General features: G+C 29.1%; 1 protein-coding gene across 2 annotated transcripts in view; it reads left to right on the top strand.

The window, feature by feature from the left end:
- Window positions 1–1,175, top strand: part of LOC129959051 (heat shock 70 kDa protein 12A-like) — a 96,370-nt gene extending 95,195 nt beyond the window's left edge. For both annotated transcript variants that reach the window (XM_056071843.1, XM_056071844.1), the window contains exon 9: window positions 58–1,175. In XM_056071843.1, coding sequence (XP_055927818.1) covers window positions 58–813 — 756 coding nt within the window. In that variant the 3' untranslated portion in view covers window positions 814–1,175. The remainder of the gene's footprint in view (window positions 1–57) is intronic.
- The last annotated feature ends 12,069 nt before the right edge of the window (window positions 1,176–13,244 follow it).

Genomic DNA, 13,244 nt, shown 5'->3' with positions numbered 1-13,244 from the left:
TTTAAATCAACAGATTCCATATTTCCAAAAATGTAAAGTATATTTTTGTATTAACAGGTAGAATCAGCAATAAAGAAATCTAGTCACAAGAATGTAAAGTGGTCTTCTCAAGGAATGCTTCGCCTGGAACCACCTGCAATGGAAGATTTATTTCGAAGAACAATTGAAAAAATTATACAGCATATAGAAAGTATTATTAACCAAAAAGATATTGGAATAGACGATATTTTCCTTGTTGGTGGATTCGCAGAATCATTAATTCTTCAAAAAGAAATCAAAGATGCATTTTCTTCAAGATTAAAAGTTATTATACCCCAAGGAGTTAGTTTAGCAATACTTAAAGGAGCAGTACTCTTTGGTTTAGATCCCACAACTATAAATATTAGGAGATTAAGAATGACTTACGGTGTGGGTGTACTAAATCGATTCATTCATGGTGTTCATCCACGAGAAAAGCTTGTGATAAAAGATGGAATACAATGGTGTGCTGATGTATTTGATAAATTCGTAGTTAATGAACAATCAGTAGATATAGGAGATGTTGTAGTAAGATGTTACACACCAGCTAAAGATGGTCAATCATGCAGCGTTATACATATTTACTGCAGTGAAAAGGATAATGTATATTTTATTACAGACCCGGGAGTAAAACGATGTGCAACTTTAATATTAGATCTTTCAGACAGTCGATTTATACAGGGAAGGGAAATACAAACACAAATGATGTTTGGTGATACAGAAATCAAGGTTAGTGCACTTGATGTCACCACAGGAAAATGTGTAAAAGCCGAAATAGACTTTTTAAATCAATGAATAAAATTTAAATAAATAATAAATTTTATTAGAAAAATATGTAATATTTTTCATAATTCATTCTCACAATGAAATATTCTAATTCTACTAGATTATTTACAGTTAAAAGATTACAGAAATAAGAAAACATGTCATCAAATAACACAATTAATCAATAACACAATAATATCCGTCATTGAAGAAAAAAATATTCTTAGCAACTTAGAGAAACGATTTCAATTTCGATCACGAATATAGTACAAAATATTTAAGTAAATTCTTAATCTTACATTGAAAAGGTAGTGAGAAATTGCTGCAAAAATTAAGTACTTTTTGGACACCTTAACCAAAAAAAGCACCATTTTAATTTCATACATACATAAACCTGCTTATTTTCTAAACATAGGATGTTTTCTACTTTATAATAATACATTGTTTTTATTAAAAATGTTTTTAAAATAAATGGATATTTTTTTAATTTTAATATTTATTTCTGAAACATTGCAGAAGCACAACGTCTTCAATTGTAAAAAAAAAAAAAAAAATGTTGTAGAAACAAAGCATTACTAATAATATTATATTTGATTTTTATATATGCAGCAGAAAATAAGATTCGACATCGCTGGGGTAAAAAGTGTACATTTTCTCCTACGCTACTTCATCATATTTAGCAACCTACAGCATTTTATTTGCAATCTTATAAAGTTAAGAACGTTAAGTTTAACATGACTCAACGATTCGATGAAAATATTCGATATTGTTTTAAATTTCATTAAAATAAAAATCATAGTTACAAATTAGGTTCAAAACTAGTTTTTCAAAAAATATTAAAATTAAAAGAAAAAAAATGATTTCATTCAAAGAAAACTGGCGTCATTGAAAAGTCATTTTTTTAACCTTTAAAATGGAGTAAAACTTTTTGAGTGACAATATGCTTTGATGTTATTCCGTAAACAGTTTAAAATTTTGTTTTCATTTTTTAATTAAGCTTCTAATTAAAATTTTGAAAAATCTGCTCTCGTTGGGCTTTTAATACCCAAGAACCAACTTCCAAATGTCATGTACTAACTTCGATGATTTATGCTACTCTATCAATTAGGGCTTTATGTTTACAGAGAAATTTCAATGAGGAAAAATTCTATAAGAATTACAACAAAACAAAAAGCAAAAACTGTTAAAACATGATAGAATCTGAGCCCAGAAGAATTAAAGTCTAAAAAAAACTTCTTTCATAACCTTACAAATTTAAAGCTCCAGATCTAGCAGAATTTCTTTTTTTATAGAAATTAAAATATGCCGATATTGCTCCAACAAATAATAATTTTGAACATTTAAAAAAGACACAGTGAAAGAAATCACAATCATTGAAAACTTATGGCTTCAAGCAAAAATTTCGCCATACTGGATTTTAAGCAACCGGCTAACGTAATTTCCCACCACAATGAATTACAATTTAATGTAATGATGTAAAATCCCTTTAATAGATCGTTTAAGGGATTGCTCCAAAAGGAATATTAGCGAGAATGGTGGTAAAATGTGTAGCGCATTAATTGTAACTGCTTTCAGAATAGTCTTTCCCATTTTCTACAAATCTCTTTGAAACCTCAAATTCATTCAAATGTATTTTTCTTTTCTGTTGATCGAACCAATCTGTGTATTCTTATTTAACAACGTATAAAGGTTAAACATACCCTTATCAGGAATAAGTAAAATAAATTCTTCACCATCTAAAACACTAAAAATCGAACAAGCATGACACATTGCACATTTCATACTGGGATAACCATTCCAGTATTTCAATAAACGGCAGTGCACACTGTTGAAGAAACAGGGAACAGAAAAAGGAGGCCATAAAGCGTTACCTTTTTATGTGTTGACACCACTGGATTCCTTCTCTGAATTCCAGCCTATTGTTGACTTTTCTTCTTTGATACATCCGATAAATAAATCTTTTAAGACTATGTATTCGATTTATTGGATAGAATGACTAGGGGGGGGGGGGAATTTTTGCACCTCTTTAGAAAATCAAGCACTTTTTAAGGATTATTTTCAAAATACTTAAAAATACTAAAATATGATTTCATGATGCTTTGCACCCTGCTACACTAACAGGGTTGCCACTCACATCTAGAAGAAGAAAAATTCCCTGCGTTTTCCCAGTAAATATATATAATACAACTAATACATAATACAATATAACTAATACATAACAATACAATATACAATATAACTAATACATAACAATACAATATACAATATAACTAATACATAACAATACAATATACAATATAACTAATACATAAGCATTCATGTATTAGTTATAATGGAATAATAATACTCCACAGTTTTAATGAGTGAAAAAAGCAATGAAAGGAAGCAATAATTTAATATTACTCGAAATAAAAGTATATTAAAAGAAAGTTTACATCTATATAACATTTTATTGCCTAGAATTTAGCAAGACAAATTTTATGTATTAAAGGAGGGGGGGGGGAGAGACGTCGATCACTTGTCATGCTCTTGAACTGAAAGTCAAGCAAAATTTAGCTTTAGTTCGAAATCGGTTGATTTTCAAATTTGACGTTTGCGGTCCTCACATGTCTTCTCCTGTATTCCTTTTAGTCCAATGTCATTAATGACTTTTATGAAATGTCACGTAATTTTGTATATTTTCCTCTTTTAGTCTGCCTAGTAAGTGCCTGTTTTCCCATACTACTTAAGATTATTATCTTCTTACAGAGCATGCAGCACGGAATTTCTCTAACCCATTCAGCAAAGTCATGATTTATATTTTTATCCATTCAATCCATATTAAATATGTATTTAAAAAATTACTTAATCTGCTCTAAAAAAGTTCACAATTTCTCAAATAATAAACAAAACAGTTAAACATAATAAACTAAACATCATCGCGATGCTTCCGTAGACTGAATGTTGCTTATTTTATTCTCTCATGTAGTTATATCAGTCTAGCGTATGCTCATTAACTGAAATCTAAGAAACTCAAGGACAGCTATCTCTCAAATCGTAATTAACCTGATCTATGCAAAAAAAAAGGGGGGGGATAAATTTCAGCGATTACATAGTCGCGAAAGGTGATGTTCCGTTTTTGGAACTATGGCTACGATCTTTTATTCTTGAAATGTTTAGAGGTCGACATTTTTAGATTTAAAAAAATAATAACATTCTCTGTATTTTCCCGGTTTTCATGCGAATTTTCAAATTTCCCTACTTTTTCTTTGCGTTTCAGGCGATTTTTAAAGTACTTGTATTTTCTCGGTTCTCCGAGAGTCATGGCAATCTGGACTAAGTAAAGAAACTAATAATATTCGAATTCAATAATGAAAAAATTTGAAAAACTTTTGATGGCATGAAAGTGGGAAAATAAACTTTGCAATTTCTGAATAACATATTCCATTTCCTAATAGCTAAGCATGTCAAAATGTTGAACAAAATAAACATCTTATTTTAATAATTTATTGATTTAAAAAATAATTATTTATAAGTTTTATATACAATATGACACTGGTAAAAAATAATTGTTCATAAACATATTTTGTAAGCATCAAAAGAGAATTTAATAAATTGACTTTAGCTAGTTCAATAATTTGTTGAAATGTTAATGCAATGTAATTATCAGCAATTTACAAAAAATAGAGATTAACTACAATGAATCTAAAAATTTCTCACATGAATAAATATAAACCCTAAAATTATCACCTTAATTTTTCAATATAGCAATATTACGAACTCAAAATAACTGGGCTACAGTCCCCCCCCCCTCCCCTACTCCCGCTTTGAATATTTACGACTTCAGAATATGATACAAAAACCAAGATTCTGAAAATAATAATAATAATAACATTTAAAAAGAATTTTGTTCATTCTTTTTCAAAAGTCAGCCAGTAACAACACCGAAACTGATAAATTCGCTCATGCAGTAGCAGAAGCTACCAATTTGTTAGACAATTGTATCTGAAAGTTAATCGTAATGCTATGAATTGTTGGACTTGCATAGTGAAACACTGACAACGAACAAATTGCTACTCGACAACTCAGATTCAGATCCACCAAAAAAGCAATTAAATATTGCAAGCACGTGTTCTACTTACAAGAAAGCAATAAAAAAAATAAAAGAAAATGTATTTTTTATTGTTCATTTTATTATTGATTTCTAAAAGCATTGTATCTAGATTAGGGATTGCAATACCGGTATACCGAATACCGGTATTTTGAGCTATTTGTAGAATTTTGTAATAACGGTTTTCACAAGTTTAAATATCGTTTTTTCGGTATTTACTAGAAATTTTTTAAATTGTCTCCGCTATATGTTCAGGAATCGCTAACACAGCAAAATAGTATACGTTTTTGTTTTTATGCCTCCTTAACGGGCGAAATTAATTAGACTATAAATACAAAGTTGCATCGTATAATCAAGAGAAGTGATAAAATATGTGAATCATCCAAGGAGGCGGGTCAAAACCCTCCTATTACGGCTCCGAGCACTACGAATACTGCACATGTGCAGAATTCGTAGTCTGATATTCGTATCTGTAAAAACAAGGTTGTAGTTGTGAAGAAAGTGCATAATATTTCGAAATTTTTTTTAATTGGTTAGTTTGTTATTCACATTGTATTTGCATATCATACTTTTAGATTGACTTTGATTGGTGCAAATCAGCAATTATGCTATGCTCGTGGAATTCAATTAGGAGTAATAGATGTTTTATACCAAAAAAATAAAGAATAGAAGAATCCAAATACTGTGGATATAGAAACTTCGGATTCCGACTTTGAAGAGAGTGATATTGACAGTGAAGAAAATGACAATGTAATTGTTGAAGAAGATATTCCTAATGAGGATGAAATATTAACCCATCAAGAATTGCTTCTTATAATTTATAAAGGTTGAAAAATTGTTAAGATATTTAAACGTTCCCCTACCAAAAATGCCATATTACAAAAATATATTCTAACTGAAAATAAAACAAAATATATGTTAATATTAGATTCTAAAACACGTTGGAACAATTTACTCTTAATGATTTTTTTAAGATCACATTTCAAAAATTTGTAATAGTACCACAGACTGAATAGTGATATTTACATTTTTTTGTCATTTAAATAAATAAGATGTTCCTTTAATTTTTTGTGATTCCTTATATACTGTTATAATTTATAAGTTACAAATTATTTTTTGTCATATTTACACTCTCTAATAAAACTGGGAAATAAAATAAAGAAACACCTGTGTTTTCTTTCTTTTTCTAAAATTTCTACTAGCGGTATTAAAACCGGTATCCCGGTATTAAGATCTAAAAAATACCGAATACCGGTATTGAACTTATGGTCCGATATTGCAATCCCTAATCTAGATATATACCTCCAATTACAAAGTTTTTTTAAAACAATATGGGCAATAGTATGAAAATATTTTGGCTTTTGTCGAGAGTGAGAGTAAAAAAAAAAAAATTTTTTTTTAATTGAATTCTTATATGTCCCCTAAAGTGTAAAAGAGCCGATTAGTAAAACGCTTCCCTGAAATTCATCTTTACACAAACAAAATTCCACATTTGTCACAAATTCAAATTTATTCAATACAATAAAACTTCATACTTAAATATATGTCTAGTAGTACTTCATCCAATCATCATGACTTCAAAGAAATTTGCAAATCACGCATACTGTTATTCACTTCGATTATCAACAGCTGCAACGTCTACTTTATAAAATATGGAAGAAGTCTTGAACTTTTAAGATATCTCAGAGAAGTACTGTAATGCCGAGCAAGACGTGTGCTTTCTACAAGAATAGCATATTTTAATAATAAGAAATGTTTGGATATGCTGACGATTTCTACTCAATGTAATAACTGAATTAGAATGCTGGCCTAAATGTAGAAGAATTGAAACGTTCTTTTCTGAATTCCTGGCATCCTTCCAGGAAGTGTGTTTACAGAACTGTTTAGCGATAACAAACTACAGAATCTTGCTTCTCCAAGGAAGAACAGGGAACTTAAGATGTTTTAGAAATAATACAGAAATTGGCATTTTGGCTTATTTTAGTTACATTCATGCTAGTGTACGAGAGTCAGTCAAGCACTCACTATTTTAAAACCGACAGTGTACATAATAAATGGCATTCATACAGGACTCGTGGAATCCATGGACTGATATAACAATTGCATAATCGACGTCTAGAATTTTACAATTGGATCTTACCATAGGAAAAATTAAATCCTTCTTTTCTGAGAAATGTAATTTGACACATGAATGTTGCTTTAATCGATATGAAAACATTATTAAAAACTGCATTAACCTTAGTGGATGAGACAATAACATTTATTTAAATTTTTACAGAAAAAATATGCAGTCAAATAACTAGACAACAGTGTTTCTTGAATTCGGAAAAAGGTGCAGCCAAATGCTGATATATTAAATATTTTATAAATAAATTTAGAACCAGAATAAATTTATTAAGTTCATACTATCGCTTCATTTAATCTTGAGTTTTCCAGAAAAATTTTAAAAGCCCATTATTAAGTACAGTTTTTAAAATACAAATACATGTATTACCAAATGCAACTTTTTATGTGATATCAACTTTTCAAATTCAGTAGAATAAACTCATTTATTAAATTAAAAATTCATTCACTATAAATACTTTAGTACCAACAAACAATGGCATCAAAAATTAGCTGATTTAACCGATTTTCAAGAAAAGGGTACAGCGAAGCAAAAGCGCTGAAATTAATTTAAGAAATATGTATCTAATACTGGCAAGAAATGTTCTCCTTGCTGATAAAATGCAGTGAAAAATATGGAGTTTACATTTCTTCATAACAACTATTCGGAATTAATACTGTTTGCTATACAAATAGAGATTCGAAAGTAGGAATCCAAAATGGCTAAAAAGATTTTATAACAAACATATAAATAATTTAAACGAAACTGAATAAAAATTATTTAACGAAAAATCATTTGTTTAACTTGGAATCTAAAATAGTATATATCAGCATTAAATGGAACTTGTTTACCCTAACGCCATTGCACTCGATAATTTTATTATAAACGTACTTTTTAGCTCTTCTCATCACAAATTATTAAACAGGATTTATATAAGAACAATACGAATTCATAGAGCTCTTCAAATGAATAAGTAGAAAAGACAACATATGCTAAAACAGTTAACTAAAAAGAACGGACACAGTATTTGAGCTTAATATTACAAGACATAAAATGATACCAGTATTAATTCTTCACAATTTGGTTATTGAAGACTCAACATCTGACTGCTCTATTATCTCTCATTATAATAATAATTATATGTCAATTAAAAAATATTGCCCATAAGTAAGCATAACTGATAATTCTAGTTAATGATATAATTTCACAGAATTTATTTTCATAGAAATTTTATAAAATCTATTTACTTAAATAATCTGCTTTTCAGTCGCCTAAAACTAGCTCTCCAGAAATGAAGAATTTTATGAATTATAATGCTTAAAATAATATAGAAAGTACTATACAGAGTCGGCGGTAGCAGGGGGGCAATTGACTCCCTGACGGCAGCCTCTTCCCCTCCCCCCCTCTGTCGGCAAGAGATTGAGAGTTTCGTCGGCAAAAGTGTTCACCATTTCAGGACGGTTGTAGAGAGTTGGGCATTATAGAATATGATTATTTAAAATCCACCTTAGTTAATATATTGTATACAGTCGAAGTATCCAAAGTAACGGTTAAAGTATTTTGACTATATTCGGCAAAATAATCAATAGGGCGGTAGGCCAATAATATACCGTATTTTGCGGATTATTTTTGATAGACCGAACTAAGAACTGAATGCAATGGATGTCGAAGATGTTAAGCTCGCAGATTTTCAGACATCTGATTCAAATGTCGTTCATTAAGCTTGTAATTTGTATTACTTTTGGCAATATAACCGACAAGGTAACAAGTGAATAAGATATCGACAAGGTGATATTCTCATTTTGCCCACAACTTTTGGATGCCGACTATGAAATGAATGTGATGAATGTCGAAGACTCTATCCATAGATTTTCAGACATTTGATTCAAATGCCGTTCCTCAAGCTTTTAATTTGCACTACTTTTGACAATGTAACCGACAAGACGACATGTGAATAAGACATAAGACATGGCTCATTTTGTCAAAAAAATTTGATCGGTCGACTAAGAATTCAATGCGAATGGTTGTCGATGAGTCCAAATTCTCAGTCATTTTATTTAAATGTCATAATGTTCATTCAGCAGTTAATTTATACTAAATGTAACAGAATAATCAATAAGCTGGCCAATGAATAAGATGTCACATTTTCCTGACTAATCTTTGTCCTTCGGATAAGATTTTATCATAGATTATGGAAAAAAATGGTTTTCATGACTTCGATTACCTCCAGTGGAATTATTAGAGAAATTAATGCTTTTATATTATTCATGAATAAGACGATAGAGTTGTTTTCCATCCTTCATCATTGAAATTCAAGTTCTAAAGTTAATCGACATCTTATTTATATAATTGTTACTTCCTCAGTAACGAATCGATAAATTTATTTTATTCATTTCACTATGAGAATAGTCTGATTAAAATCTAGTTGATGGTTAAACTAAATTTAATAAAATACTCTTTTCTTTTGACACTCTTGTGAATATGCATGCTAAAAAGAGTTATTTTGCTGTAGCCACATAATGTGAATTCATTATAAATCACTGAAGTAAATATTACACTAAAGAAATATTACCGACTGCAGTTGGCGTAAATAAATATTTATGGTATGATAGCTTTTCAGCTACACTACAAGAGTTTACCCAAGTATGCACTCAATTTGTTAAATAAATAAATTACTACCTATCTTCAGACTCTCCATTCAATACTATGACTATGTAATCGGGGAAACGCGTCGTTTATATAATTTTTTTTTCTTTCGATTACTATTCGCAGCAAAAACTATATAATTTCAGATGCTTCTAAAATTTTAATAGACTTTGATTAAAGATATCTTGATAAAAAATGATTAAAATAGTTATTTTTAGAATATTTATAAATAACACATTAACCCTTGACATACGAATTTGATTTCAGATCTTATTTCAGATAATTGTTATTTTAATCCGAATAATATAAGGGCATTTGAGGTAATGATGCATTTTAAAGTGATTTTTTAAATTTTAAATTACTTAATGCTTAAATTACTTAATTTAAAATTTAAAATTCAAGCGAGTCAGATTCATATGATACTCATAAGCGAGTCAGATTCGCCATTGTATACGAAGGGGTTAAGAAAAACCAATGCATGCAACTGAGGGGATAAAACTCACGTTATTCGGTGGAATGTTAGTTTGCAATAACTTCGAATTAAAAAAAGTCCTTAACCATAAGAACGCGTGCCTAAAAATGAAGACAGGGGAATTCATATTTAAGATTTAATTGTTTTTTTTAATAAAATGCATCGGTTTTTTTTTAAGCCTAAATATATATTGAAAAATAAATACATGGGAAACCTAATATTCAAGTAATACATTTTTTATATCCTATATAAAATAATAAGTTTATACTTATATTTACAAAATTTCTCTCCAACCTTTTTAAGAGATAACAGTTTTGTATCTTTTCCGCATTCTATATTGTTCGTGTCCGAACTATATTAAATGTTTGTTGAGTACGCGCACTTAATCTCCTCGGATTCGAAACACCTCTGCTCGTTGTCGCAATCATTATTTAACAAATATTTTAGGTAGGGAACTACGCTGAAAAATCGATTTTTGGTGAAAACCTCGAATATTTTTTATTTATTATTTTGGATTTCTGAAAAAGTTTCTTTTACAAAACTTTTTCTTTCAACATTCATTTTATATAGATTCTTTATATAGATATTGTATATAGAACATGCATGTGTTCATTTAGAATGACACGTCATTCTGGCGCAATCTATGTTCCTATCTATACACTACAACCTAGAATAAAATATAACCATATATATATATTTTTTAAATTAGATCTCAGTGCAATTAAATCTCAAAAGTCTCATAAAAAATAGGCTCAAATATTAGCTTCTTCTATTCAGGTAATTTTGACAGTCAGTAAAAGAAACTGGGAACAACATTTTTTTTTTTTTTTTACAAATATCTTTTGCAAATTTTTAACAATTAAAGAAATGGTCAGTATCTGAATAAAAAAAGAAGCTAAATAATACTTTATTTTCTTTAATTAAATGTAAAATTAATTATTATGAGTTATTCTGAAGCCAAATTAGAGATATTGTGCTTGCCCCCTGCCGGATTTGTCTTGCCTCCCCGTCGGCAAATCTCTGCCGCCCTCTCTGGTACTATATAATACTATAAATGTAAAAATAAAGATTTCGTTTTTCAACGTCAGATAAAATATATGGGAAAATGAATATTTTCATTCAATTAGTTGATTCTTTGTACACAAAGAAATAGAGAAAACACCAAACACAGGGTTGCAACTCAAATCTGGAAAAAAAAATTCCCAGTTTTTTTTCCCTGTATGTATATTCAAGATACGAGAAAACTAAAAAATAACACTCATGTGTTAGTTATAATGCAATCTAATTTTAAAGATAGGAAAAAGCAAGGAAAGGAAGCAAGAATTTAACATTAATTCAAATGATATGTTAAAAGAATTTCGATATTTACAAATTAAAAAAAATTTTCTATTTAGTATCTAGAATTTAGCAAGACAATATTTATATATATTAAGGAGGGTATATTACTTCTCATGCCTTTTAATTGTAAGTCACACAAAATTAAAGACTCGGATGAAATAAAAAAACAAAACATTTTTGTTATCATGATACAAATTATTTAATGATTACTTAACAAAAAAACATCATAAAGTAAACTTACTTTTTTTATTTATTCATTTCTGTCAATTCATATATTTGGGCATCAATTTCTGCAGATTTTCCAGCTATCAGTTTCATGAAGCTAATCCTTAACAAATAAGATACGACATTTTTGTACGGCCTAAAGTACATTTTTTTAGCTATTTCACTTTCAGTGAACATATGTAAAAAAATTTTCGATATATCACTGAATGCATTAAGCGACGAATGTGACGCAACAAATTTTAATGCCCATAAAAATTCACCTTTAAATGCTTATTCTTAAACTAAAAAGTTTGAAATCGGTTCATTTTCAGAGATAAAATTTGACATTTTCGGACTAGACATGTTATTTTCTCCCTCATTACTTTAGATACAAAATCTAATATTAATTATGAAATTTTTGAACTGTCACGCAATTTTGTCTCTTTTTTTTTTTTTTTTTTTTTTTTTTTTTCTTTCCCCGAAATCGGCTGATTTTCAAATTTGACGTTTTCGGTCCTCACATGTATTCTCCCCGTACTCCTTTTAGTCCAATATCATTGATGACTTTTTTGAAATGGCAAGTAATTTTGCATGTTTTCCTCTTTCGATCTGATTAATAAGTGCGTTTTCCCATATTACTTAGGCTTATTATTTTCTCACAAAGCAAGCAGTATGCAACAAATGAATTTTACGAAACTTCTCGAACCTTTTCAGCAAAATCAAGATTGATTATATTTATACGTCCAATTCGTATAAAATAAGGCTTTTGAGCAACTCATTGTTTTAAAAAATTCTCTAATCTACTCTGAATAAGCTCACAATTCACTCAAATAATATACAAACCATTGAATAAACTCAGGTACGAGTGAATAAACACCACCATGATATGTCCGCAGATTGAATGATGCTATTCAAGCTAGAGAAATGTATTCTAATCTTTCACATAATTACAGAAGTCTCCCGCATGCAATTCAGTAATCACGGAAAAAGAATATCTGTCTCAAAATTCGAAAGTGGACTGATCTGTACAGAAAAAAAGGGGAGACAGTTACACAATCGTGAATGGTGTTGTTCCGTTTATGGAAGCGATGACTACGATCTTTTATTCTTGCAATCTTTAGAGATGGGTATTTTTTAGATAGAAAAAAAATAACTAAGGAACTTAAAATTCCTTGTGTTATCATGGTTTTTATAAAAATTCTCACATTTTCCTGCCTTTTCCTGGTTATTTTTTAGTCAATTTTTACTAAGTTTTCCAGGTGGCGTGGCAGCCCTGCAAACTAGAGAGAAAAAGTAATTTGTAAATAAAAATTTTAAATAAGGTCTTCCAAATTACATATCACTATTCATGAAAAAAGTCAAATATTTGTATAAAAAAGTAGCACACAATTATATATTTTATGACAAGAATAGTTTACTAGATAAATACTAAGGAGTGTACAACTGTAAATCAATTTTTAGTAATAGTTTTAACTGAAAATTAATAAAATTAGTAAAAATCTGCATTTAACAGTAGCCATTCTGAATTTTTTGCAGCTCTTCATTCAACAGTAAAAATAGAGAAAGACACAATTTTAAAAACAATTGTTTTATTAGAAAACGTTTCT

The sequence above is a fragment of the Argiope bruennichi genome, chromosome X1 (assembly GCF_947563725.1).
Source record: "Argiope bruennichi chromosome X1, qqArgBrue1.1, whole genome shotgun sequence".
NCBI lineage: Eukaryota > Metazoa > Arthropoda > Arachnida > Araneae > Araneidae > Argiope > Argiope bruennichi.
This window is presented reverse-complemented; position numbering and strand designations above follow the sequence as displayed.